Source organism: Corvus brachyrhynchos, unplaced genomic scaffold, assembly GCF_000691975.1.
Source record: "Corvus brachyrhynchos isolate BGI_N302 unplaced genomic scaffold, ASM69197v1 scaffold15, whole genome shotgun sequence".
NCBI lineage: Eukaryota > Metazoa > Chordata > Aves > Passeriformes > Corvidae > Corvus > Corvus brachyrhynchos.
Genome location: NW_008238349.1, coordinates 2388059 through 2415351, shown reverse-complemented (window position 1 = coordinate 2415351; position 27293 = coordinate 2388059). Strand labels below are relative to the sequence as shown.

The 27293-nt window shown below is 38.3% G+C and overlaps 1 protein-coding gene across 14 annotated transcripts in view; it reads left to right on the top strand.

The window, feature by feature from the left end:
- GTF2I (general transcription factor IIi) overlaps positions 1 to 27036 on the top strand; it is a 91338-nt gene extending 64302 nt beyond the window's left edge. For 7 of the 14 annotated variants that reach the window (XM_017735297.1, XM_017735300.1, XM_017735301.1 and 4 more), the window contains 18 exons: positions 1058 to 1241; positions 2666 to 2718; positions 5216 to 5299; positions 6011 to 6194; positions 6508 to 6566; positions 10052 to 10123; positions 10641 to 10824; positions 11339 to 11397; positions 12043 to 12126; positions 12604 to 12699; positions 14257 to 14322; positions 15173 to 15356; positions 16226 to 16278; positions 16834 to 16944; positions 17829 to 17912; positions 18729 to 18912; positions 19861 to 19889; positions 21259 to 22657. In XM_017735297.1, coding sequence (XP_017590786.1) covers positions 1058 to 1241; positions 2666 to 2718; positions 5216 to 5299; positions 6011 to 6194; positions 6508 to 6566; positions 10052 to 10123; positions 10641 to 10824; positions 11339 to 11397; positions 12043 to 12126; positions 12604 to 12699; positions 14257 to 14322; positions 15173 to 15356; positions 16226 to 16278; positions 16834 to 16944; positions 17829 to 17912; positions 18729 to 18912; positions 19861 to 19889; positions 21259 to 21425 — 1937 coding nt within the window. In that variant the 3' untranslated portion in view covers positions 21426 to 22657. Of the gene's footprint in view, positions 1 to 1057; positions 1242 to 2665; positions 2719 to 5215; positions 5300 to 6010; positions 6195 to 6507; positions 6567 to 10051; positions 10124 to 10640; positions 10825 to 11338; positions 11398 to 12042; positions 12127 to 12603; positions 12700 to 14256; positions 14323 to 15172; positions 15357 to 16225; positions 16279 to 16778; positions 16945 to 17828; positions 17913 to 18728; positions 18913 to 19860; positions 19890 to 21258; positions 22658 to 24959; positions 25035 to 26525 lie in introns of those variants that run through there. The other 7 variants (XM_017735298.1, XM_017735309.1, XM_017735302.1 and 4 more) reach the window with 4 other exon arrangements.
- The last annotated feature ends 257 nt before the right edge of the window (positions 27037 to 27293 follow it).

The following is a 27293-nucleotide window of genomic DNA, read 5'->3' as shown; positions in this document are numbered from 1 at the left end:
CTTTCACACCTAAATTGTTTTATTTCATTTAAGAATTTACAAGTTAATGAGAGCATTTTGCATAGACAATGTCTGAACCGTGGGCCACTTGGATATTACGTTAAGTTGCTTGAAAAGGTGCCCTAAGTAGTTTTACTTTCAGAAGTGCTGCCACAACATCACTGTACTCTAATTTGGCCTTAGCTTGGTTTTTCTCACCTCAAATAATTTTTTGCATCTAATTTCCATATCAAAACAGCAGGACGTACCAAATTATTTGCAGACCAGTCACATGGTAATAGAGAATTCTTGTCACATGGCCTACAAAATTAACATACCTTTGTGAGTATAAAGAAATCAGCCCTTTCAGTATTTGCAAACTCTTGTGTCATTCTCCAGTATTTGCCACCCTGATAGGTGTATTGATAATAGTGTGATCCTCATAACTTAAAGAAATAAGTTGAGGTTATTTTTCAGCTGTGGCTGACTCAGTTCCTTGCTTTTCATTTGTTTCAAAGATTTCATTAGTAGGGCCATGCTTTTTTCAGCAGTGTTAGAATTGTGTTGTTTATTTCATTAGTGGTTCTTTGGATTTCTAAAATACATGGAAACTTCAGGAATTCACTAAAAAGAAGGGATGTGTGCTCCTACTCCAAGGAGCTAATGACTTGTAAGCCAATAGTAGTAACAAATAATAACAGAGCTAGTGAACTGAAACATGCTTGGTTTATGACTAAGTCTAGATAACTTCATCTTTCAAAATACTCTATTAAGCAAAACCAAAATAGTGAGAATCTTCACCCTAACAGGTGCAGTCACTGTTACTAAATGTTTACATGAAGGGAAAAGAGGATGATTTCCATACGTATGCAGGGCTGCAGCTTGTTTACTGTTAATCAGAGTGATTTTGCTATTAAACAAAAACAATCCCTCACAACATGAATGCTTACATGTTTTAATGTTCTGTATGCTAATTATAATGTTTATCAGAGTGATAAATGTTTATCTGAGTGATACTCAGGTAACTGAGTAGAGCCACAAGCTAGTCTAATGTTTTTATTCTCCTTTTTCCTTAAAGCTCAAGCTATAAAAGCAGAAGGTCCAGTGTCTGTCCCATACCCACTCTTCCAGTCACATGCAGAAGACTTATATGTGGAAGGGCTGCCAGAGGGGATTCCTTTCAGGCGTCCATCCACGTATGGCATTCCCCGGCTGGAGAGGATACTTCTAGGAAAGGAGAAGATCCGGTTTGTGATTAAAAAGTAAGGAATTCTGCATTTTTGTCTCTGCATTACCCATTGTTTTCTGCAGGTTCCACTTTGCTTCATTTTTCTTCAAGGAATTCCAAACCGGTTTCTACTGGCATATTCATTTGCATTACTAAGGAGTAGTTTTTAGTTGATGTTCACTTTGATAAATTCAGCTTATCAGACCAGTGGAACAGTTACAGTCGTGGTGAAGAGATCTCTGGACAGATCTCTTCAATATTATGGACTTCTTACCAGGGGCAGATCTCTTTGTACTGTTCAGATCTCTGCAGCTGCAGTACATGTTGAAAACCATTGACTTTGGGATATTTGATCCTGTTTGAGGATCCTGGCCTAATTTCAGTTTATGCTTTTTTTTTTTTCTTGGTGGAATGTTGTATCAAGGTGTCTATGGCTGTATTTGTATAAAGCATTTCCCAGGTCAGGCTTGAGGCCAACACATAGCTACTGGTTCCTGTGGTTTGGTTGGATGTGTGTCCATGGTGTGTCTGGAGGTAGATCAGGTAGTGTACATGAAGGAGAACTCAGATGGAGACGGACTGAAGTTTAAAGGAAGCTTCAGCGAGTAACAGCTGACGTTTTCCTGTGTTCAGTGGTATAGGGCCTAATCTGAGAGTTTTTGAAATGTACAGGAATCTGCTGATTGCAATGGTTGGGCTCAGAACTGGGAATAGTGACAGCTCCCACCCCTGTGCATGCTGCCTTTACCATGGGTGCTAGGTGCTTACATTTGAGAGGAACATGGTCAGGTTCTGTCATCGTAATGCTTGCAGATAACTAGAAAAGAGGAAAAAGTGTAGATCTACCTTTTGTCTCACTTAAAATCAGGCATCATCCATAGATTTAATTATTTATGCAATGCTGACACCTGCTTTTGTCAATGCTGACACCTGCTTTTGTCAAATATGTGTTAGTTGTTAACAGAAATTAATTTATGGTGTTCATTGATTTTGGAATGTGTAACCAGAACAGCGAAAAAACTAGTTTGGCTATTTGAGAAATTATCAGAATGTTTAATTTTTTGTTTGTTCAGCTGTGGATAAAATGAGATATATTTCAGAAACAAAAGTGTCTGCTTTGAAGTTTATTTTTTTAGAGGTTAAATTTTTAATTTGGATCTTTTTTTCTGATTAAGTATATCTTAGAACTCAGATGCAAGTTTAATGGAACCTATATGTTAACGTGAAATGTTACAGCTCTGGCAGATACAGGTGTCAGGCATTAAAAATGTTTTGTCAATAGGGTTCCAGTCATGTGGATACTTTGGTGTTAATTGGAATTCAGTGTTGGGGATCATGATGTCCCCTGGGAGGTTTTTTGGTATTGATCCTTGAATAAGTAGTAACTTGAGGCTGTAACTGGAGGCTAGTTTCTCAAAGTGTCTGTCACTGTTGAAATATGTATCTTTAATCTTTCAGGCATGAACTTCTGAATTTGACAAGTGTTCCAGTGGACAAAACAGTCTCAGGAGGTAGGTTTTCAAATGTGTGAGTTGTATGAGTGCAGTATGAGATTCCCATTTGTCAGTCTCAGTGGTGGCTACAATTTGCTTTTACTAATAATACATTGCAAGCAATTCTTCTGATTTTGAATTTTCTTTAGCTATAGAGTTTTCCATTGGTTATCCAACCTAGTGTTACTAACCCCATCAATGGATTTGATTCAGCTTGGCAGAAAGAAAAACAATGAGCTAGCTAGGTGTTAGTCTGTTGCGATATAGAGAAAAGGCAGCAGTTTCCACAGCTGATAGAGTTTACTCGATAGGGAAACTCTGTACCATGGAAGAATTGCTTATATATATGGGATTTTCCAAAATTAGATTAACTGAAATGTAGCAGGGAACATAGTGCCATTTATTACTATAGGATCTGATTTCCTTGGATAATGGGACTACATTTGCACATGGTGGTGCAAAGATAATGCATTCCAACCACTCTTCCCATCAGGAATACTTTTGAGCAGATGCATGCTCTTACATGTCTTGTCTCCATTGAGTGCCCATCCAAAGGTAGAAAAAATGACCATGTAAAAATAAGACTGCAGGAATTGCACCCATGAACTCAAGTTGGTAAAAAGAAGTTTAGCATGGAAAAAAAATCAAGTTTTGAAAGAGCTGTACTTTTGCATGGGCATTAGTTGGTAAATTCCTTTACCAGACTTGTTTTTCTCTTCAGTTGAATTCTATTGTCTCTTGGGCTTTAGGGCATTTTCTTTTAATTGTCCAATTAAACCAAGTGCTAAAAGCTTGTATGCCTTAAACAACAGTTAAGAACCAATTGCTCCCAACTCCAAAATGCTAAGTGGCAACCTCTCCCTGTTGAACTATGAAATTTTAGTAATACCACGGAAGTCCTTAGTTCAGACAACACAAGCATATAGACAGTAGTACTTGCACTTGTGCAGCACCTTTATGTGTATTATATACTCATAGACTTCTGCTGTAAAATGTGTATCAAAGACTGTATTAAAGTGAATATTAAGGATCTAAATTAAGCAAAGCAGTTATACCATAAGGATGTCTGTTTAACGTGTGTGCAGGAATTAAACTTTTCCTGAAGTGTAAATTAACTTAGTGTATTGAGTCTTAGTAACCTACTGTTCCTTCAAGTACAAAATTTGACTACAAAAATAGTAGGTAGGCTGGTAACCAAGCCTTACCCTTAACTGGACTCCTATATGGCTTTTTTAAATGAGCCCTTTTTTCTGTTGTTTTATTCATTTTTAATACGGTTGTACTGATTATGAAGGCAAAGCAAGTACATTGCTTATCTCATAACACCCCTGTAGCTAAGAAAACCAGTGGTAACCAAATTTTATGGCACAAGGTTCTTATATTTTTTATATATATATATATATATCACAGCTTATATTGCTTGTTATCACCAACTGTCACTTGACTAGAGATAGTTACATGTGACCTCTGCATCCTCTCTAAGAGAAGAGAGCATCCCTGGAAGCTGTCAATAACATCTCAGAGAACACAGAAGACAGCAGCTGTCTGAGCCTCCTTTCCTGCAGTTTTCTTCCTATTTGGATTCCCTCTTTCCTGGTAGCTCATTATCTACTCTGCTGCTCCATGTGTCCACTGCCATCTCAGGAGACAGAGCTATGGAGCACCAGCCCCTGCTCTCTCAGCTCCATGTGTCCAATTCCTGCTCTGGCCACAGGCCCTGATAGCTTATGTCCCCAGCAGGAAATGAAAGGGATGACTATGGAACGTGTATTTTGACTGTCAGAGGAAAAGATGATTTTCATTTGCATTCCTGTGGGAAACAGGCTGGTCAGGAAGATTTAGTGGAAAGGCCTCAGTCTTGAAACTCTGAGAAGACTGATACTGGCTGCAAGACAGGCCAGTCAGATCCCAGGAATGGCTGGAGAAATGTGAGCTGGTGCTTATGCTGATAGCCCAGTCGGGTGCAGTTATGGACCACAAGTCACTGCTTTTGCATTCTGACTAAACCCATGCCGTGGCAGCTGGCCAACATCTTCTTTGAGACTGGGAAGCTTCACTTGTTGGTCACAAAGACATATTCAGGAGGAAAAAGTGATTTGTATTATATGTGCTTTGATTCCTTGAAAGCAAGTTTTCATCCCATACGCATGCCTCATTCCACACTGAATATCAAGATAATTCTTCAGGAAATGAAACAGTTGAAAAACTATTCCCATCTCCAAGTGGGATCTGTAGTTTGGAGGTGGATGATGAAAGTATTGCAGTTCTTCAGGCCAATACACTGTGTGTATTTTGTAGCAAGAGTGGTATCACTGGTTCAGTGGAGTTTTGTTCAGTTTTAATATTTTGTCATTATTTTATGATAATTTTTTTCTAGTTCCAAGTTGAATCCATGCTTCTTACACAGAGCATTTATGTGTTACCTGAAAATGCAGGATGATTATGCATCCTATAAACTGAAAAACTGAAAATACAACCAAAATAATTAGGGACTGTTGGTTTTGTTCTGTGTCAGTCTCAAATACAGTGAAAGAAGAGTGGTATGCCAGAGTCACCAAACTGAGAAAGATGGTAGATCAACTTTTCTGTAAAAAGTTTGGTGAGTACAGTATAATTATTTTCTTTTCTTTATGGCTTTGTATTTCTTGAAGGTTGCTTTCATTCCTTCCTTTGAACGTCTATGTGAATGAGACCTTTGTTCAGATTTTTTTTTCAAGTATTTAAAATTCTTGTGGCTGAGTGAAAAAGAATGTTTTAATTTACTGCTTACACAAGGTAAATTCATAGTTTAAAAAGAATTGTAAGTCTTACATATACAGCTCTTCTGATTGCTCTCAATTCCTTCCTATTTGGATTTTTTTCCTTTGATGGTGAATAAAACAGCTGTTTACTTAAATTTATATCCACTGCAGTATCATCATAATTAGTATTAAAACATTTCTGGGTGAACTTTTTATGTTCTGTCCAATATGAAAAAATAGTCAACTTCATAAGAGCTAGAATAAAATTTTTCATTATACTCTATAATACATTAACAATTTTGGATAAAACAAATGTATTATACCCCAGTGAGCAGTCCAGTAATCTCCAATCTGTTCTTGTGACTGCCGAATAGCAACATCATACAACATGGCAAATTTTTTACATATTTGGTGTGCTGAGACTTGGGTTCTGTTGGATTTAGATGTCCTGCATTGTACCAAATGTTAAGATCACAATTACAACAGCCTGAGGAACTGGTATCAGCTAGCTTTTAATGAAGATTGATTGGCCAGTCTGTCCAGTTACTGGATGTATTTTGTTCCAACAGCTGAGGCTTTGGGGAGCACTGAGCCCAAAGCTGTTCCATACAAGAAATTTGAAGCTCATCCAACTGACCTCTATGTTGAAGGGCTGCCAGAGAACATCCCCTTTAGGAGTCCCTCCTGGTATGGAATCCCTTGCCTTGAACAAATAATTCAAGTGGGCAACAGAATAAAATTTGTGATCAAAAGGTAAGTCTAAACATGGAGGGATTTTAAAGAAAGAGTCCAAACAAACACCCTGTATGTAATCAAGCACTTGGTTTCATTAGGTCATGAAGCATTTGGTCTCTAGTTACCAAATAAGCAAATTAAATATTCTGCATCACAGAGTGGGTATTTGCAATCCAGACAAGTATTTCAAAATATCTTTTGCATATCTGTAGCATGTTGATAAGTGTGAAAAATATAATAGAAAAATTCAAACTCTTCAATTCATGTCATAATAGGTAGTAGTATTTAATTGATGTCAAGAATAAGTAGATTATTTGTGTCCTGGTTGCAGGCCAGAGCTGCTAACTGTCACTTCAACGGAATTTACTCAGCCCGGGTCGAACACCCCAGGTAAGACAGGTGCTGTCTCCAAGTGGGAATGGAAGGGTTTGATGGGGAAATGCATCTAGATCAATGCAGCATTTTTCAAGAAGTAACCGTTGTGTGATGAGTATGCTGGCATATTCATCGTGAAGGTTGGAAAGAATAAACTGATCACTGTGAACGTGGATGGCTTCCTGGATTGTGAAATCCTGGTGCAGTCCCAGCTGCCTTTGAATAACTAGACTGGGTCATCTTCAGAGTCCCAGAGAACTGGAGTTACTGTCCTGGCCTGAATCAAAGCTCTGGAGTCCCTTGGCATTTTGCAGCTGACTCTGGGCTCTTTCAGATCTCTGTTGGTAAGGAATTGTAGGGATTTTTTGAAAGCATGAAGTGCCTTTAACAGGGAGAAGAAACGGTTTGGGGTTTATTTCCAAATTCCCTGAGTTGAAGTGTCTTGGTGCTTTCTTGCTACAGGAATGTGCAATCCAGATCTTACTGGATTTTTTAGGAGTATGAATCTGCTTGTAGTAATAACACAAGCCAAGATCCAGGGCTTCCTTTGTTTTTACACACACACAGATTACTGGAGGAAAAAAATAAAAAGAAGTAATATGATTTAGTAATCATGCAGGCAATAGTCACTTTACATCATCACAATGTATTGTGGATTTTTTGGGGATTTTAGGAAAAAACTCGTATTCAGTAAGAGGGTAGTTAAATAGAAAAGGCTGGTTTTCTTGTGGAGAGGAAAAGGCAGCATCGAATTTGGGGTTTTTTCGAAGTAGTAACAGCATGTGCCAGTGACAGCAGTAAAAATCCCAGCTAATAAAATCCACTTTCTGAAAGAACAGGCTAAGTAGTGATGATGATTCTTAAACCTCAGACTGTTGGAATGTTCAGAATAATAGTTCTTTTTGTACTAGTTATTTCACTGTATTTTTCACTAACTTACAGGTGATTCTGGAATTACCAGTGCCCACCATGCTTGCTGGGATCCAGGGTCTGATGTCAGAGAGATAAACACAGCAAATGTTCTCCTGCACTTAGAGCCCAGTGAAAACCACTTGCCCAGACAAAGGCATCTTCTTACTGCAGATGCAAACCTAACGTTGCCAAAGAATATTAGATGTTTTTAAGCAAAGTATTACTGCTTTGGAAAATAGTAATCCTGTGCCATCAACAGACAGTTTGTGAATAATAATTTTTTTAAAGTAAGGTAGTCAGTCTGATTCCTTTGCCACTAGGACTACAACATGTGAATAAGTACAAAGACACATGCAGGTGTTAAATACCTGTGAAATCTATCAAATACATATGAAAAAAATATTAATGCATCTTGCCATGAAAGTATGACACTAGAAATAAGCAAAATAGGTAATTTATTAATTAAAAATATGTTTTGGAAACAAAAAAATTCTGTATAGCTTCCTTCCTGCATGCCTTTCTCAGCTTGGAGTTGGTTTGGCTCAGTAGCAGTTAATTGTTATTTGTCAGTTGTGATGAAAAGTAATGAAGTATGATGCCATGGGTTGACATTGGCCAGATGCCAGGCACCCACACAAGCTGCTCACTCACTCCCTTCTGCAGCTGAACAGAGGAGAAAAAATACAACGAAGGGTTCATGAGTTGACGTAAAGACTTAGAGAGAGATCCCTCATCGTCCACCATGGGCAAAACAGGCTCAACTTAGAGATATAAGGTGAATTTATTGCTAACAAAATCAGAGCAGGATAACGAGAAGTAAAATAAGCACTTAAGAACACCTTTCCCCCACCTCTCCCTCCTTGCAGCTCTACCTCATACCCCAGTGGTACAAGGAGGCAGGGAATGGGGGCCATGGTCAGTTCATCACTCATAGCTTCTCCTGCTGCTCAGGGAGAGAAGTCGTTCCCCTGCTGCATCATGGGGTCCCTCCCACAGGAGACAGTTCTCCACGAACCTCTCTGACGTGGCTCCATCTCATGAGCACCAGTCCTCCCCCAGACTGCTGCAACATGAGTTCCTCCCACGGGCACACTGTCCTCCCCAAACTGCTGTGGCATGGGTCACTTTTCCATGGGGTGCGGTCCTCCAAGGACAGGCTGCTCCAGCTTGGGAGCAACGCCCCTCTCTCCATGGGTTTCCTACAGGCTCACAGCCTCCTCCAGGCATCCACCTGCTCATGGGCTCCTCCATGGGCTGCAGGTGGATCTCTGCTTCCCATGCCCTCCAGGGGCTGCAGGGGCACAGCTGCGTCACCATGGTCTTTGATGCCTTTTCCTGGTCTTAAAATCAAGAGTCATACACGGTTAGAAGGGGAAAAGGGATTTTACCTTGGTGTTTATTTTTAAGGATCCATAGGTGTACATGTCCAGGTCATATGCATCCAGATGCACCCCGCTGAGTATCTCCTCCCCCCAACATTGGGTATAACATTATAGGCTTTACTAATCAGCATATCTATCAAAGATTCCCCAATGAGAGGCTCAAGTGAGCCCCCCTCCCCAAGGAACCTTCCCCTGGATGGTTCTATCTTGGTTTACAGAATGTGTTCTGGAGAGGACCTTGGGGTCTGGGGCACACTGATCCCCAGCTACGAAGCTTCTAAAATGTTTAGTCTCTTAGCTTAACAAACAAGTCCAAGAACGTAGAGAAAAAGCACTAGGAATACAGAAGTTGTAAAAAGGTATAACAGGGGTATAAAAGAAAAGGCAAAAATCTTCATGGCATCAGCTTCACCACGGCCTGCAGAGGAATATTGGCTTTGGTACCTGGAGCACCTCCTTGTTCTTCACTGACCTTGGTGTCTGCACAGTTGTTCTCTCACATGTTCTCACCCTGCTTTTCTCTGGCTGCAATTACAACTGCACCACCTTTTTTTTTTTTTTTTTCTCATGACTCCATTGGAAATAGGGGAAGCTTCTGGCAGCTTCTCACAGAAGCCACCACTGTAGCCCCCCCTGCTACCAAAAACCAGGCCATACAAAACCCTTACAATGCTGTTTGTTACGAAAAAAAAGTGCTTTTTATTGCACATCCTTTTCTTTCTTCTCTGTCTAAGCTACAGATGTCTGCTCTGGCTGGCACTCGTATAATTGGCTTTTATTTATAATAGAGAATAGGACTGAAGATTATTTTTTTTAATGCTAATCAAAATGTTTAGCAAAGCACTCTTTAAATCCTCATGTTCTACTCTAAAGACTGTTATTATACACTATGATTAATTAATTCAAGTTTTGTAAGAACCACTAAAATAATTTCTTCCTGCATCTAAAGGCTCTGAAGAACAGATTATTGTACTTGGGTCAGTGTTTGAAATTTGTAACTACATTTAAACAGATTTTTCATTATGTAGAGGGAATTATGTGTATCATTTAAGCTGCTATTAATAATCATTACTCATTGTATGTCCCTGTCTTCTCAGATGTGATTGTGTTGTTATTTTTGAAGTTTTTATGTTGAAAGAAGTATGTTCAAATGTACCTCTGTATCTAGAGCTGGGCGATTCTCTGACATCTATTTCTGGTTTTCAGCGAAAGAAGATTGGAATGCCAAGATCACAAAGCTAAGAAAGGAAGTAGAAGATATATTTAATATAAAGTTTGGTAAGTTAAATGCTAAATGAACTGTTTCGTTGTGCTGCTGCATTTTAAAACTCCTCTGTTTGAATGTTACTGTATTTACTTAAGCATCAGAAGTATACTAGGACAGATATGGAAATCTTGACTCCTCTTACGTATGTTTTACTTACTCTTTCCTAAAACTGACATAAATGTTTTTATAACAGCATCCTAGGCCCTAATTTTTCCAGTTGTGTGACAAGAGATGATGCACAAAAGCTTTTGGATGAAAAGAAGTTCTCAAAATAAAACATTAGGTACTGCAAGCCTATATTAGATATTATCTGTAACAAGATGGGCCAAATCCCCATTTTTAGTTACTCCACAGAAAATAATAGGGAATCTGTTTAAATATATTTAAATATTTCTGGTTTTTTTGGGGGGTGGGGTGGGCATTGTTAGCTTTGAGTAGCAGAGCTTCTGTAAGACACTTCTTAAAATCACTTGAGATAAAATTCCACCCATTTAAGTGTGTAATCTATCATTTATTTTTTATTTTCAGCCCAAGCTCTGGGGCTTTCAGAGACAGTGAAAGTTCCCTATTCTGTATTTGAATCAAACCCCGAGTCCTTGATCGTTGAAGGCTTGCCAGAAGGAGTCCCCTTCCGGAGTCCCACATGGTTTGGAATTCCACGCCTTGAAAGAATTGTCCGTGGAAGTGGCAAAATCAAATTTGTTATTAAGAAGTACGTTTGTGATTCAGTTATTTTTACCTCTGATTTTGAAGTTATTTGACTCCATTCCCAGCAGCTCTAGGCTTTAAATGCTACCTAAATTCTGCTTCCATGAAACACAAAGAATATTTTGCACGTATGTTTTTTCTTATACAAGGACATACATTCCTCATTAAATTTCTGTAGATGTATAAATTGTGTGTTTCATGCATCAAGAATTGAGAGGGGAAAAATGGTCTTTGGACCAAAATGGAAGCTTTTTTCCGTCCTTTTTTTTTCCTTTTTCTGTATTTTTTTCCTTGAAGTAAACCCAGAAGAAAATTGCAAAATAGAAAATACAGCTTTATGTTTTCTACTTTTTTTCATGCTTATAGTAGATGGAGAGCCATCCATTCTTCTAACAGAATTTCATTTTAGAGAGCTGATGTTTTGTGAATCGGAACTCAACTGAATTCCAAAAAATTTGTAACATTTTGCTGTATTACTTGTCTCGCAACTGATTGGGTTTGTTCTGCTCAACTTCTAGGCCTGAGCTTATCGCTTCCTATTTGCCTCTAAGACTGGCTAATAAAATAAAGACAAAAGGTAAACAATTAAGTATTATTTGCTGCCATCAATTTGTAAATACTTCCTTTCTGCTTCCCTAGCAGACTAAGAGATCTCTGTGGTTGAAAAATACAGATGTTGTAAATAAAAGGCATTATTTAAGATGACCTAGCATAGTAGCCTCCAAATCTGCTATTATTTGAGAAAGACACTCAAACCATAAATGTATCTGCTTTTTTTACTTAACTATTCTAGTACAGAAAATGGAATTTACTCAATTTTGACAACTTTTATTTCACTTTCAATGGCTTCAACCATTTAACTGAGAGCTGTGAACTGCAATAAATAATAATGATGTTTTCTAAGACAAGAGTAAAAAAATATTTTGTCCGTAGAAAATTCAGATGTTAGTCATGTTTTTGTTATTTAGATAATAAAAAGTACCAAAACTCTCCTTCACACTTAGAAAAAACAAAGTCTTTTGTTCTGAATTAGTGGGAAATCTAGGTGTGCCTTTTTCAAGAGCACTAAACCTACTTTTTAAGGTTGTGAGCATCACTGTATTGTTCAGGTTCTACTGTTCAGACTGTACTTAGTTCAGTTTGTTAGAATTCTCAGAATACAGCTGTTTTTGTTAGCTGTGCAGGATTTGTGCTTTACATTTTGTGTTCTTTTGGCTTCCAGCAATTAGTCCGAGGAGTTCAAAAAGGTCACGAAGTTCTGCAGATAATTCAAGTGTCCCAGAGATTGAAGTTACTGTTGATGACAGTATGGAAGAAATATCCTTAAATATTCTTCTGATATTCTTTTATTGCTCTGATGTTTTCTGTTCTTCTAACCTTTCATAGCCCATAAGTAACGTACACCTCATGTAGCAAACTCTGTTCCACTTCAAGACTCCAGATGCACTTCAATATAGAAACAGTTTTATTTTTCATTTCTGAAACAAACTGGATACTGTGTAGATTTTGCTTAGGTAAAATGCTGGAGTTTGACAGCTTGCTTGGGCCCATTATTCCAAGCAGAGATGTGGGAACTGATGTAGTCCTGAGCAGAGAAATAACAGACATGATCAGTAGTATTAAATGCTTAAATACAACTCTAGAACTTCTTAAAGGCTTTTTTTTAATTCTACTTTTGATTCAAAATTGAAGATTTCTCTAGTAATCAAGTTTGATGTGTTCTTCTTTTTGTATGATGTCATGCTTCTGCTCTCTGCGTTATTTATGTAATGTCTCTTCATAGGTCCTAATAAAGCACAAACAACAGATGCTCAAACTAATTCTCAAACCAATGGATCCAATACAAATTCGAAGCCACAAGGAAGAGAGTTTTCTTTTGGTAAGTGTTGGGGGAATTAGCACACATGCATTCCTTTAATGTTGGTGTGGAACATCCTGATTACATATCAGATATTTCTAGTTCATGTTCTGTTGTACAGCTAGTGAATGATTGAAGTTCTTGCTTTTGTGTACATTCAGTTCTTCATTATGTGGAGTAATCAGCATTAGAGAAATCCTGGATGATATAGGGAGTATGCTGTACAAATGCAGCAAAGATCCATTAGATCTTATTGATTCAGGTGCAGAGTCAGTTCTAGATTTTTGCTGGTCTGTTACTGCACAATGCTGCAGACCCTTCAAGGACTTTTCTGGTGCAAAGTATCACCAAGTGCATAAACCTAGCTGAGATGTGATACTGTGCATGAATTTCACAAGCCCTCTCCAAATTTGAAATATTGACATCACTGTGCAGAGATATCTAGGTGGGGTGTAGGGACCAGGAAGGATTTGAACTAAGATTAGTAAGCCATGATCTATCAGAGCTGATTATGCATGATTACCATGATTGAGCTCTCCAGTTCTGGAAAATCAGTAAAGGAAAGGATGGACAGGACTGAAAGTCATGTAGTCATGAATCATGAATGTAGGCCAGAGCTTTTTGGCCATGGAGGCCCAGGCCTGTCTGTGCAGTGCTCTGGAACAGAAATCTCTGCATTGAAAGCAAGGTCAATTTGCAGTCCAGAAAAATTCTTCATTGTCAAGTGAGATGAGTGACTGTATTCAAAGTAATTGTAAGTAGTTCTGTGTCTCAGTAAACCTTTTTTTCAGCATCCTTACATTCTGAGTTTATTTGCTGATGTTTGTATAGGAATTGTAAATTTATCTTTTTTGTCCCCTATGCTTTCTTTTTTAGCTGTATGGTCATAAAATCTATAAGAAAGGAGCTATCTATTCCTACTGAGCCAATTGAGAATGAATGAGATACTGATTTGGCATGGGTGGTATTCATATTCAGAGTTGTGTACAGTTTTCTTGAACTTGGCTGTTGTTGTTAGACCTAGGCTTTTTTTAATCTGCAACTTTTTTGAACTTTTGACTGAGGTTTTAGTTTCATAGACCAGCCGTGGCCCACTTAGTGCAGGCACAAGTAAATCGGTTTAGTAATTGCTCTGATGGCTGTCAGAAACAAAATGCTGATCTAGGTGAACATTTAATCTCACCACTAAAGTAAAAACTGTGCTAGAGATTAAAGTTCTCAGGAGAGAGGCATGTTCAGGGCTGTGTCACTGAACATACGAGGAACTGTCTGCCACTATTTTGGGTGCCAGTTCAGATGAGTAAATTTTATGCAGATACTGTAAATTTGGATCACTCTTGGATTAATTTTGGTTTTAATCACCCTTGCTTTATCCAGTGACAGTATCTTTCAAAGCTTCAGGAAAACGAGGATTTATGTGAATATTATTTTGCAGAATGAAAGCCATTTTGCACATTTTATTGCCATAGTAAATCAGTTATCAAGCATAATAATTTATTAAATATTTATTAAAATATTATTCAAAGACTGATTCATTGTGTGAGTGTTGATCTAATTCTTCCAATTTCCTCCTGGCAGAGGCGTGGAATGCCAAAATTACTGACTTGAAGCAGAAAGTTGAAAATCTTTTTAATGAAAAATGTGGTATGTTTATTGATTCTTTTTTACTAAGATGCCTTTCTTATGAACATGCAGTTAGATGTATGAGAGGTGTTAATATGTTTATTCCAGAAGTCCTGCAAACCTTGTGTAATTTACAGTTTCCCATCTGAATTCTTAGATTTCATTCTCATGTATTTGCAATCCAGTGTCACATTTCCACTAGTTATTTTATTTGGGTGTGAAAATGGAGAAGTTGTAGTTGGATTACAACTTTTTTTAATGACCCACAGACAGAGTGATTCTGCATACTAGCACATCATTTTAAGCTTTCATCACTCTGCATATAAATGGGACTTCGTATGACTCTGCATGACTCAAAATGGGTTATGGGTTATGGGTGGTATCTGGAGAAATGTGTTCCATTATATTCCAGCACTTCTTCTAGTGCAGGCTGTTTGAAAACTACTGACTTTTGGAAGTAATGGCTTCTCATTACTTTTCTGAGTGCGGGTTTTTGAACAAGAGCACTAATCTCACCTCCCCTTGGTGGTGTTCTCTAGAAGAGACAGAGGCAGAATGCATTGCCTTCAACAAAGTGGCATACAGATGGGATAGTCTTGTATGCAGACCAAGCCAGTGGCATGAGCTGTCTGCAAATTACTAATTTTCAGCCAATTATGGTGAGATTTACTGCAATGGAATGTGTTGCGTTTGAAACTGTTAATTTTCTTCCTGCATACTCATAGCTGTCACAAAAAAAGGCAAAGCCTGCTGGCTCTATCTAATTGAGTATGTATGTGCCAACTACCCTATTTCATTTATACCAGGGGTATTCTATTTCTGTACACATCAGTCATCTAACTGGTACCTTATTTGCTCTGTTGCATTTCAGGGGAAGCTCTGGGACACAGTGAACCAGTGAAGGTGCCATATGCACTGTTTGAATCCTTCCCAGAGGTTTTCTACGTGGAAGGACTACCTGAGGGGGTCCCGTTCCGCCAACCTTCAACTTTTGGGATTCCAAGACTTGAGAAGATCCTGAGAAATAGATCCAAAATAAGATTTGTTATTAAAAAGTAAGACTCCCATATGTCTTTGATAATCTGTTCCATGAGAATTGAAATGTGGACCAAAAATGAAATTTAGTTTTGCCAAGTTGCTAAATTACTCTATAAAATACATAGTGGAATATTTTTAGTACTTGGGGAAATGGTTGGAAAGCTCTTGTGCAGGTGGAACAAGATAAAATAATCTCTTTGTTCTGAAAGACTCTTAGAGTCTGTTGTGAGAGGAAGAGCGAGTCCATATTTCTAAACACATTACAATTATCCCACCACTGGTTTAGTTCCTACTGCAAGGAGCACTTACAGGCTACTCATAAAGCTTGCTGGTTGTGTACTGAGAGCTGAGGAGTGGAGATTTGTATAGTGAGGACTGTAAGAATTTTCTTTCTCTTTCCTAGAACAGGTTTAGATACTCCTGTGCCAGTGCAGAAACAGTGGCAAGAGAAGTTACAAGGATGTGTAGTGATAGAACAAGGGAGAATGGCTTTAAACTGACAGAGAGCAGAGTTAAATTAGATATTTGGAAGAAATTTTCACTGTGAGGGTGGCAAGGCCATGACCCAGGTTGCCCAGAGAGGCTGTGGCTGACCCATCCCTGGAAGTGTTGGAAGGCCAGGTTGGATGGGGTTTTGAGCAACCTGGTCTAGTGGAAGGTGTCCCTGCCCATGGCAGGGGCATAGAACTGGACGGGCTTTAGGTTCCTTCCAGCCCAAACCAGTCTGGGATTCTGTGAAGTTATGGAGCCTCTCAGTCACTGCATTCTTGACTGTCTTTTTGGCTGAGAGGATATCACTTAGTTACCATTTTTAGAAAATGGGATTTTCTTTAATGTTGATGTTACAATTTTTTTATTGTATGTAAAATGTTCAATCTGTTTGCAGGCCTGAGATGTTTGAGGCAGCTGTCAAAGAAAGTTCTGCTAGAAGCCCCCAAAGTGAGTTCTGAAACTGCTTAACTTTCTAGATAACAGTTTATTTCAAGGGTTAAATATTAATTATGGGAGCAGCATGGTGTTAATAAATTCCTGAAAGATTTATTCTTCATTGCAGTTGCTTGGTTTGTTTGCTTGCTTGTTTGTTTTTAAGATGGGAAAAACACTTACCGGTTACAGTTTAAATATAGCTCTTAATAAGGGAGTATTAATTTTTTTAAGTTATTCACAAATAATTGTGCCACTAGTATATTCTTTACTACCTTCTATCAAAATATAGCCAGTAATGTAGGATTCACAGGAGTTATTCAGGTCTAGAGATTTGCTCCTAGTATGTAGATCATCTAAATGACATATGTGCCAGAGACAGGAGCGCAGATAGCCGGTCGAAAATTGTGTCAGGTAGGTAGGTCATGGAATAAATGCTCCCATTTTGAAACTGGAACTAGGTCCTCTTTGAAAACTTTGCCAATATTTGTTGGTTTGCAATATTTTCTTTATAGATGAGACTGAAGATTCTGAGCTCTCTATAAATGTTTTCTAAATTAATCCTCTTAGGAAAAAATAATTCATCCAGTAAAGCCAATACAACAAGGACGACAAAAAACACAGTAGAGAACACAAGTGCAGGTGTTGAAGACCTAAACATCATTCAAGTAACCATACCAGGTGTGTATACTGGCTGGTTTCACATCATACTACTTGTGCTTATATTCTTCATGATATTTGTTTAGTTTGATGAAGTTTTTTCTTACAGTCAAGCTAGTTTGCTGAAATACAGTCAACAAAGAACATAATTTACCTTTTTGGTTTTGCTGAGATGTTAAATATTATCTAACACTCATTACTGTTTCATCAGTGACATCTCTAGAATATTCTTAGTTCAACCACCTGTTAAGAAGTATCCACATTTTTCTGATGCAATAAATTAAATATTGATTTGCAGTTCTTGACAACTTCCATGTGTCAGTACTTGGACTGAATTGAATGACTGTGCAGGCTGAACTGCTTTGTCTTAACACCAATTACTGCTTTCTCAGGCACTTACTACATCCATTGGAATTCACTGGAAACCATGAGGAATGTTGCATGCTATGGCCATCTATTGAATGATCACTTTGCTTTTACCTTTACATACCATTCTATGTTCCGTAAGAAAGTAAAATACAATTTGTTGGTTTAAATTACTTTACAAAATCATCTCTAGACAGTAAACCTAGATTCATCCCTGGAAGTGTTCAGGGCCAGGTTGAATGGGGCTTGGAGCAACCTGGTGTAGTGGAAGGTATTCCTGCCCATGGCAGAGGTATGGAACTGGGTGATCTTTAAGGTCTCTTCCAAACCAAACCATTCTAGGATTCTGTAATTTCTTACCAACCATCTATTTTTGTGTATTTCTACAAGTCTGTGTTGCTGCTAAAATGAAGAACAAAGACAGTGTCTGTTTAGAAGCTTTTGGGTATACCTGCTTTGAGTAAACATGCAGGGATAAACAAGCTTCAGGGGGGGAAATCTGTGCTTAATTCTCATGCTATTCTAACAATTTCTTCCAGATGATGAAAGTGAGCGACTGCCAAAAGTAGAAAAAGCCAGACAATTGAGAGAGCAAGTAAATGATCTTTTTAGCCAGAAATTTGGTAATTGCTTCTTACTCCCCATTTTTACATTGGTGTGGGTGCAATTAATGGTGTTCATACTGAAATTACTGAATGAATATTCACTCACAGTGAGTTATATACATGGTCATTAAAATGAACAAATTCGAGAATTATATATGAATGTTGTGCTTTGACTTCAAAAAGAACCTTTTCTAAGTGAAGTAGGCAGTTTGGTGTTTTAAACAAAGTCCTAAGAGTCTAAATTGCTTCACAGTTCCCCTTCCCTTTTCCTGTTTTCTGTGTCAACATGGATGAAGTATTTATTTTGCTGGCAGTCCATGGTTCTTCTCAGGGCTTCATAATCCTGACCTCTTAATACTTGGGATTAATTTTAAAAATGCAATTTAACCTTTTTGCTGTGTATAGTATTGTTTGGTTTTTTTACTTTGCATTGTACAGTAGTAATGACCTGGTTTTCCATATCTGAAGTTCCTTCACTTGTGCTGCATTGAATTGCTTTTCATAGCATTACAGGAAATGCTTTGTTTTCCTTCGTGTAGCTATCTCCTTTTTTATCCTGTTCTGTGCCTTTTTCTAAGAGCAGAATCTGTGTTTTTCACATTCTGAACTGTCAGAATTGGAGTTGTGACTAATGCTCTCATAGTAATGTTCATGAGTGCAATCCAGAACCTCATTTCCAACACTGTAATCATTTCATTGTCAAGTGAATTGTCATAGTTTCAGATCTGATAGAAAGCATGGTCTGCATTTTGTTTCTTAATATCTGAGGACTTTTACTTCAGTGTAATTATAAATAATGTAGACTTGAAAATAAACACGACCTCTCTCACTTAGGTGAAGCCACTGGTATGAATTTCCCTGTGAAAGTTCCATACAGAAAAATCACTAACAACCCTGGCTGTGTGTTGGTGGATGGAATGCCTCCAGGTGTGGCATTTAAAGCACCCAGTTATCTGGAAATCAGCTCAATGAGGAAGATTTTGGAATCAGCAAAGTTTATCAAGTTTACTATCATTAGGTATGTAGTTTCCATTAATTAGATTGTGAGCACAGCCCCATAGCTGGAATAAATGTGAGAGAATAGAAGTTGTAGTACATCTTTAAATACGTGTTGGCTCTTTTTGGGTAACAATATATCAGGTCAAATGAAGCCCAGATGTTCCTAGCATGAATGAAGGAGGACATGTCCAATTTACTATGACAAAGGGCATATTATTAATACTGCATATTACAGTGAGCTGTCTTTTGAGTTTAAACCTAATCATAATGTGTAAAAAAGTCCTATAGTTTTCTGGGCCTTGCTCTCCCAGTCATAATATCAAGTTTTGAGACAAGTCCAGAGCTTATTGGTTTCTATTCAATATTTAAAAATACAATATTGTCCAATTACAGTATAACAGAATTTCATTTGTATGTGTATATCTCCCTAGACATATATACACACAAACATATATATACAATGTTAATTTGTATGCATGAAGCAGAGTAGATTAAACTTTGGAATCATTCTAAGGAGGAGTTGAAAATAAAAATTTATCAGTTTCTGTAACTTCTCAAATCATAGATTTGAGACTTCACAGGAGTGTAAAAGCTTCAGTTTATCTTCAGAGAGAGAAATTTCTTAAATAGATTTTACTAAGGAGTCTGAGTTCTCAACCCTTAATCATGACATATTCTAACCAAAAGGGCTTTGATGTGTGTTTTTGAATTGAACCCTGAAGAAGAGGTGACCCCTTGCTAAGTAGCAGTGACCAAGGGAAGGGTTTAGCTCTCCCATATATGTTACTTTCCAAAATGCTAGTTTGGAAGAACCAAAGTGCCCAAGAGCTGCTATTCCTTCTGTTTTACTTTATTTTCTTTTCATTTTTTAGCCTGACCTCTGTTATAGAAGGTATGGGGAGGTTGCATTGGTAGGAAACGCCATGCAGTGCATTTTAGAGTCAATAATTTTTTTTTTTTTTCCCAGACCATTTCCAGGACTTGTGATTAACAATCGTAAGTATTTATGAGACACTGATGACAAATGTATTTTTGTAACCTACCAAGACTCATTTTCTACATTGTGTTTTAGTGGCAGAGGCCCCAAGTTGTTAAGGTCTCTGTATAACTCTTGTCTGTGTATTTCTCATTAAGATTTCCTGACTAAACATGTATATTCCGTTAACTTGAGGGCAGAGGGATAAATTTACGTTTAAACAATATAAGATTAACATTGACTTGGTATGAAAATGCAAGACACTGATTTTGTATTTTTCAGCTGCAGAGTCCCAAAGAAATTTAGGATCATGACTGAGCAACAGACTTACATGAGAGTTTCTACATTGTAGGTTTAAATCCATCACAGTAGCAGTTAGTAAGCAAGAGCTTTCCAGTAGCTGCACAACTGTGTTCCAGTGAAAAATTCTGCATTCTGCTGAATCTATAACTGTTTAGAGAGGCAGACTGTAGTTAGCTGAAGTGCCATGGCCAATTTGGCCCTGACAATGAAATTGTTTGGGGTAGCAGGAGGGAAAGATACAGTATTTTTGGTTGCTAAAGTAGTTGTGACCTGGTTGTTAGATGTAATTTAGGAGAAAAAACAAACCACAAAGCGCTGTCACTACAGTGTCCCTTGTGTCGTGTTCTTTGTGAGCCAATGTCAGATTAGAAATTCAGAGGCCAAATAAACTGTCACAATTTGGCCTTACCCAGCTTGAGCCTTAGCAGACCAGTGTTTGTTCAAATACATTCAGCCACTGGTGTATTCCAGCTAACAAGCTGAGGCCTATGCACTGCAAGTATGAGGTGTTCTCAAGAAGATACTGTAGCCACTAACTCCCACTGACCTGCTCACCAGACCTAGGTGCAATTCTGAGGTGGGAGAGAGGTCTGTTTGCAAGGGGGAGCCTTCCAGGCAAGTAAATGTGTAGTAGTATTTCCAGGGAATTCAGTTAGAAGTGAAAGAATCCATTGAACTGTTGTCAGTTCAGCATAAGTTGTCAGTGTGTGTTGGGACTGGGGGAGCAGATTGGTCATGGACCAGGTTTGGCCATTATCTATGTCCACTAATTATGATCAAAATGATCTGATACTGATGGATACCAAGGTGAACGATTGAAAGGCTCTGAGCCTACTAGGTTATAAGTATGATGTTTTTTTCTTCATCTGAAGAACACGTGGAAACTTAAGAGGAAATTTTTGGTGCTTGCAGGCAAGACAGGGAATGTTTTTCCTGTAGCAGAAAAATTGGAACTGCATCTCAATCACAAGTGTTAGTAACCTGTTATGTGCCAAGTTTCAGGATTTGCAGTTTCAAAGGTTGTCCTTGTGTTGCATGTGAACTGTTTTCATTGTGAAGTTAAACAGTGATCATGTCTAATCTTAGACCTGATAGAAGAAGCTGAAGCAGATGCACCACCTACAGCACCAGCAGCAGCTGCAGTACTACCAGGTGATGCAGAGTGTAACACATGTTCTTTCAGGAGGGGTGGGGTATGCATCTTATTGGCAGATGTCATTAGGAGTCATGTCCTAGGTATAAGCTGCTCATGATGAGCCGTTTAATTTTGAGAAATGGTGTGCAACACTTTTATAGCTGCTAAATATTAATAATTTAGTGGAAAGTGCCTCTAGTTTCTTTGAGCTGTGTCACTGGTGTGTTCCTTGATTTGATTTTTGCAGATGATGAGTGAGCTGGAAAGAAAGATTAGTAGGGGCAATGTATAAAGCCAATTCAGTATCCAATTATTGATGTCTGCTTAACTCAGATATGTGCATGTCTGCATGTTCAGCCAAGTGAATTTTGCCTGCATAGCTGGCAATGGGGTCTGGATGGAATTTCTGCTTGCTCTGTAACCTCTGTTAGACTGTGTCTGGGACTGCACACACATCACCTTAGTCTGATCGGAGAGCTTGGCTTTGTGCTGTGAATTAACTAAAGTAAATGTGGTTGGGCAACTTCACTTTGATCCAATACAGTTTCTAAATGTTCATACATCTTTTAAAAATGTGTATCCTAAGTTGGTGTAGTGCAGAGAGAACTTTTGCAATTGACTAAATAAATCATTACACAAAGAAATTGGAAAACGAAGAGAAAACATCTGAAAAACATTTTAAGAATAAGGGGCACTTGTATGATGAAAATTATTATAAAGGAAACTACTGGCTCCTCTGTTTACATGTGAAAGTGTGGGAGGGAGGAGATCAGCTGCTGATGGTCTGTGACCTTGCTGCAGTCTGTCAGTCCTTAACATCTGCAGTGTTAAAAAGGTTAAATGGTTTTTCCCAGAACATGTTCATCTACAATCCATGTGAGAAAGTAGAAAACTCAGCATGGAATTAAAACATACTTCTTGTCCTCTGTTATGCACCTTCCACTCTTCCCCCAAAGTACACATACTTGCCATCAAAGACAATGCTTAGAAGTGGCGACTCTTTCTTTAAGCTGTTCCAAATTCGGTGTATTCTGTGTATGTTACGTTGTTCTGGGTCTTGGTGATATGTCTGCCACAGTGAACCATTCTTGGAAGAGAAAGTGTTGCATAGTTGAATGTAATAAATGTTTCAGGTTTTTTTATATTTTGTTGCAGACTATAGAAAGTTATACAAATTTATCTCAGACAAAGAGATGTGACTCTGATTGTTAAAGAAAAATGAGGTGCTTTTTTCAGAGAAAATTCCCCAATCTGATTCATCTTGTTGAAACTATATTCATATTCATTTGACTGGGTTTTTTTTCATTTAAGAGCCAGCTGAACCAAGCCAAATAGAAGTATCTCTAGAAGGTAAGTGTTTGTCTTCAGTTATTATCACCAAATTTTTTTAAGTAATGCTGAACAAAGTTGCATCTGTTTTTAAAGTCAGGTCAGTCAAAACAAAAAAAAAAGGTCTTTTATTGGTTCCTGGCACATTTCTTCATTTACAGTAATATCATGCTGCACCATGTGAAAAATACTTTACAGCAAAAGTTACTATTTAAATAACTTTACAAAGGAGTTTTATGAATTATCTGTGGTTGGTGAGTCATGCCTATACATAGGCTCTGAGTGACTCTTCATATCCTGAATGATGCACCAATTATTCAGCGTGGTAGTTTCTACAATTGATGCGAGTGATTGCCGTCATCTGGAACTCTGAATGCCATGTTGGCTTGGATGTACTGTATTGTGGGCAAGGGAGTGGAGTATTGTTGTTCTTCTAGCACTTAAACTCTGAAAAACATCCAACTTTCCTATTGTCCAAGAACATACTTGAGTTGTATCCTTTTCAAACAGAATCCCAGAATCAATTTGTTTGGAAAAGCCCTCTAAGAACATCAAGTCAAACTGTTGTCCCAGTACTGCCAAGCTCACCACTAACCCATCTCTTCAAGTGCCACATCTACACAGCTTTTAAATCCCTTCAAGGACAGTGACTCCACCACTTCCCTGGGCAGCCTCTCCCAGGGCTGGACAACCCTTTTGGTGAAGTGTTTTCTAGTACGTAGGTTTCTGTAAGACCAAGGAAGCCGTAGGTTTTGTGTCCCCCGTGTGTTTTTGGGGCATTAGGAGTACCGAATTGACCTGAGAGCTGGGATGCTACTGTCTGCTGTGTGCTCTGCTCCTGTAAATGCTGCCTCTGCTATACCCCAGCCTGTCAGCATGACCCTGGATGGCCATGGCTGTCTTTGCTGTGGCTCCAAGGTGATCCAAGGTGCTGTGGTAGTTTGCTGGGGTGCTGCCTTTGTGTCAGGTGGTCCCGAGAAGGGTTTGCTGATGTGTCTGTGGCAGCTTGATGGCAACATAGCCAACAGCCCTGGGATGGTAGCTGCTGTGCATCAGCCATTTTCAGCTTGAGACTCTCAACTTCAGTTCATTCCCTAATCCTGCTTACATTGCCCCCAGAGAGAAAGCAGCAAATCTCAATGCTCCTGTTCTTTTGTACCCTTTTCCATGGAAATTCCCTTTCCAGTCTCCATTGCTTCAGTTTCCCTGTCATGTCACTGAACTCTAAGCCAAGCCAACATTCTCAACTGGAGTGAATGTTACAAGCTGAATTATAGGTTCACTCCAAGGGTTTTAAGTCAGTCTGTCATGGAGTATGGACCGACCCTGTTGCAGCAATCAAGACAGAAAGAAGGCAAACGTTAGAGTGAGTCACAGCAGAGCTGAGCTGCAGATTTTAAGCTCACAGTTGTGAAGGCTGGAACATCAGATGTCTTTATCATGCCAAAACTCAGGGATTGCTGAAGCTAGATGATGAAGGAGAAAGACCGTTGTTCCTGAATACTGTCATGTGGAGGAAATTTAACTGTGGGCCTTCAATGTGATGGTTTGGAAGAGATAGAATAGTGTAGTTACGGATTTGTTATCCAAAGCTGGCTTCAGACACTGTAACTACAGAAATGTTTTTGTAAAAAGGCACACAGTGGCTAAAGAACCCAAAATGGTTCCAGAACTAGGCTGGAAGGTATAAAATGATCATGTGGTGAAACAGCTTGGCTCTGTAGCGATGAATGACTCTCACACCGAACCTTCCAAACAACTTCAGGGAAAAACCAATTTCCTTCCAGCATCATATTCTCTGTAAAAGGAACAGAATCAGCCTCTGGGTCATATGGACAGTGCTATATAGACACGAGATTCCTTTGATTTACCTCCAAGCATCCCTGCAATGAATAAAACTGTATCAAAAGGTGATGAATGCTTTAGCCAATATGAATTTTTTTTTTAAACATATCATAATGCCTTCCTGTGTGATACTGTGCTTTGAAAATTAGCTAGGGTTAAAATTTGTTTTGGACAGACTGAAATAGAATAATGCAAAAGTCTGTATCTAGTTAAGAGAGAAGCAGTCCTACTAATGGCAATTTTATTTCCATTCATTAAGAACTAGAGTGCTCTCAAGATCCTAAGCTGCTTTACATTGCAGTGGAAATGGTAATTTCCACAGAATCAGATTGCTGTGAATATGCTTTTATTTATCATTAATAGTTGAAAAAGATAATTAATGCTTTTCATGTTTTTATAAATTTTTACTTAAGTACAACAGTAACAAAATTGGTGGGGAAGTTCCACTTCTTTTCACTCATTACTACTTTTTTAACAGATAACACAGAAACAGAAGAAAATTCTCAAATAAAGCAAGATCCAGACCTGACGTCGTAGATCTTATCAATACTAGGTAAAATAATTTAGTGTTTATTGAAGTCAACACCTGTCAAGGAATAATATTTTTGTATTTTTGGCTGGGGAAAAGAGAGAGGAAGTATAATACTGAATGTCAGAAGATGCCAGTACTTTAGTTGTGAATTAGTTTGTGTGTCTTAGTTCTCACATATAAAATGTTGGATGTTTTGCACTTTCTCATCTAAATACAATATAAAGCACACTGTGTTCAAATTTGTGAGGCAGTCAGTCCTAGAAACGTGGCCTAAAAATTAAAATGTGTGATGGTAATCACATACCTCAGAAGCAGAGCAACTGAAAGCTGAGCTTATTAGTGTTTATGAAAAGCTCTGGTATGGTTGTGTGAAAAAGCATTATTATTCTTGGTAACGCTCATATATTTCCAGATTGTAATTGAGCAGGAAAGCTCTTCAATGTGATTGCAGTACTGTCTGAGCTGGGGACACTCAGTAAAGCTATTAACTGTGATGAGAAACCAACCTCCTTTAAAAGTTTTCTTTCTTTTCTGTTAACTTTTATGAACAGCCTAGTTTAATTTACAATGCCCAAATGTCCAAATCTTTCTCTTACTCTATTTTTAACTTCACTTGTTCCTAAAAATTATGGTTTTGTGGTGGTGGAGAACAATGATAGCAATGCTATCACATCACCAAGTCTAAAATGCTGACCCACATGGTTTGGAGTCCCTGTGCTTCATTCAAAGAAAATGGTAGTACTTCTTCCCATTTCAGTTTTTTGATAATACTGAAACCCAAATATTTTCCTCATTATGCAGCATTTGATAATTCAGCAATTTGATTTGATTGGTATAAAGTTAGATGAAGCATTGGCTAGTGGAGCCTGGGGCCTGTGGGTTTCATTCCTGGCACCATCTAAGGTTTTGGAGCCGAGGGACAGCCTTGGCCAGGGCATGAACACAGCCCAGGACACAGAAGGTGGCATCGGGACAATGAAATGATGTGGTAGAAAGTTGCAGGAACTGACAAACCAGCATCCCAACTGTCTGTGCCCTGAGCATTACAGGCACAGCAATGGTGGTCTTATGAAATCGATGAAGTCTGTGTTGGAGGTATTTGTCATAAAATTGAATGTGGCAGGATACAATATACTACAGAAAAACTTTGATTCGTCATGGGGAGCACTGCAGCCAGTGAGATGTAAAAAACCATCTCGCTTGTCAATTAAAGGTCACAGAAATGTTGTCTGAGCAATGGCTGCACAGTTTGATGCTGCAGTGGTTCAGAGTTTTAGATGCTTTAGGCCATCCACTGAATTTATACTAAAATAAAAATTTGTTCTAAATTCTGACAGAGACCACTCGAGCACACATTTAATCTCACTATTTATTGAGAGCAATGTTCAGCTTCTGCATACTTGCTGAATCTAGGCCTAAAGAACTGGAAAATAGACTACAAACTGCTCATAGTTGTAATAAGACACAAGGCTTCAATGAAACTAACTTATTTTTGTAATTTCTCTTACCTAGTCAGAAGCATCCGGTTCTGAGAAGAGCCTGCTGGGCCTGTCTAGAGCTGTGTAATATAACTGTATAAGAGAAGAATCTTCTATATGAACCTTTTTGTACTATTAGATAGAAATGTCTACTTTTTCAGCAGTTCTGTGAATTGACTTAAAGCAAAGAATGACTGTAGATTTTGAATGTCTGAGTTTACTTTGGAATATATTTTAAGGACTAAATTTGTTGCAGCAATGCTGGGGAGATGACAGGGATTAAAATCAACAGGGACTTAGCTGAGACTGTCTACATTTTCCTATAAAGCTGAATTTCACTGTACCTGAATGCTTTTTTAATGAAAAAATCCTGCGAAGAGTTCAGTTTGTATTCTTTGGGGGGAAAAAAACTCCACATTGATTTTCAGCTATTACTTTAATGGCTAATTGAACAACAGTATCTGTATATTTGAGCTAATTTTTCTGATTATATTTATCACAATTCATATGTTTTTCCTAAATAAAAGATAAACTGGTTCACTTGATGATTAGTATGCATTAATGAGATGGACTGTGAAATGGTCGGTATTCCAGTGTGGGGATTGGGAAGCAACTGAAATGAAACCCCATCATAGTTTGTTCTGTTAATTCAAAGTAGTAAGTGCATGTTACATCAGAGTATCACACAGTTATATATGATGGGTTTGGTCTTGCAGTCCTACCATAGACAATAGTTGTGTGGACTCATGTGAGAGCTTTTCTGCTGAAGGCTGTGGGAGATGCCCATCTGTTCATCCAAAAC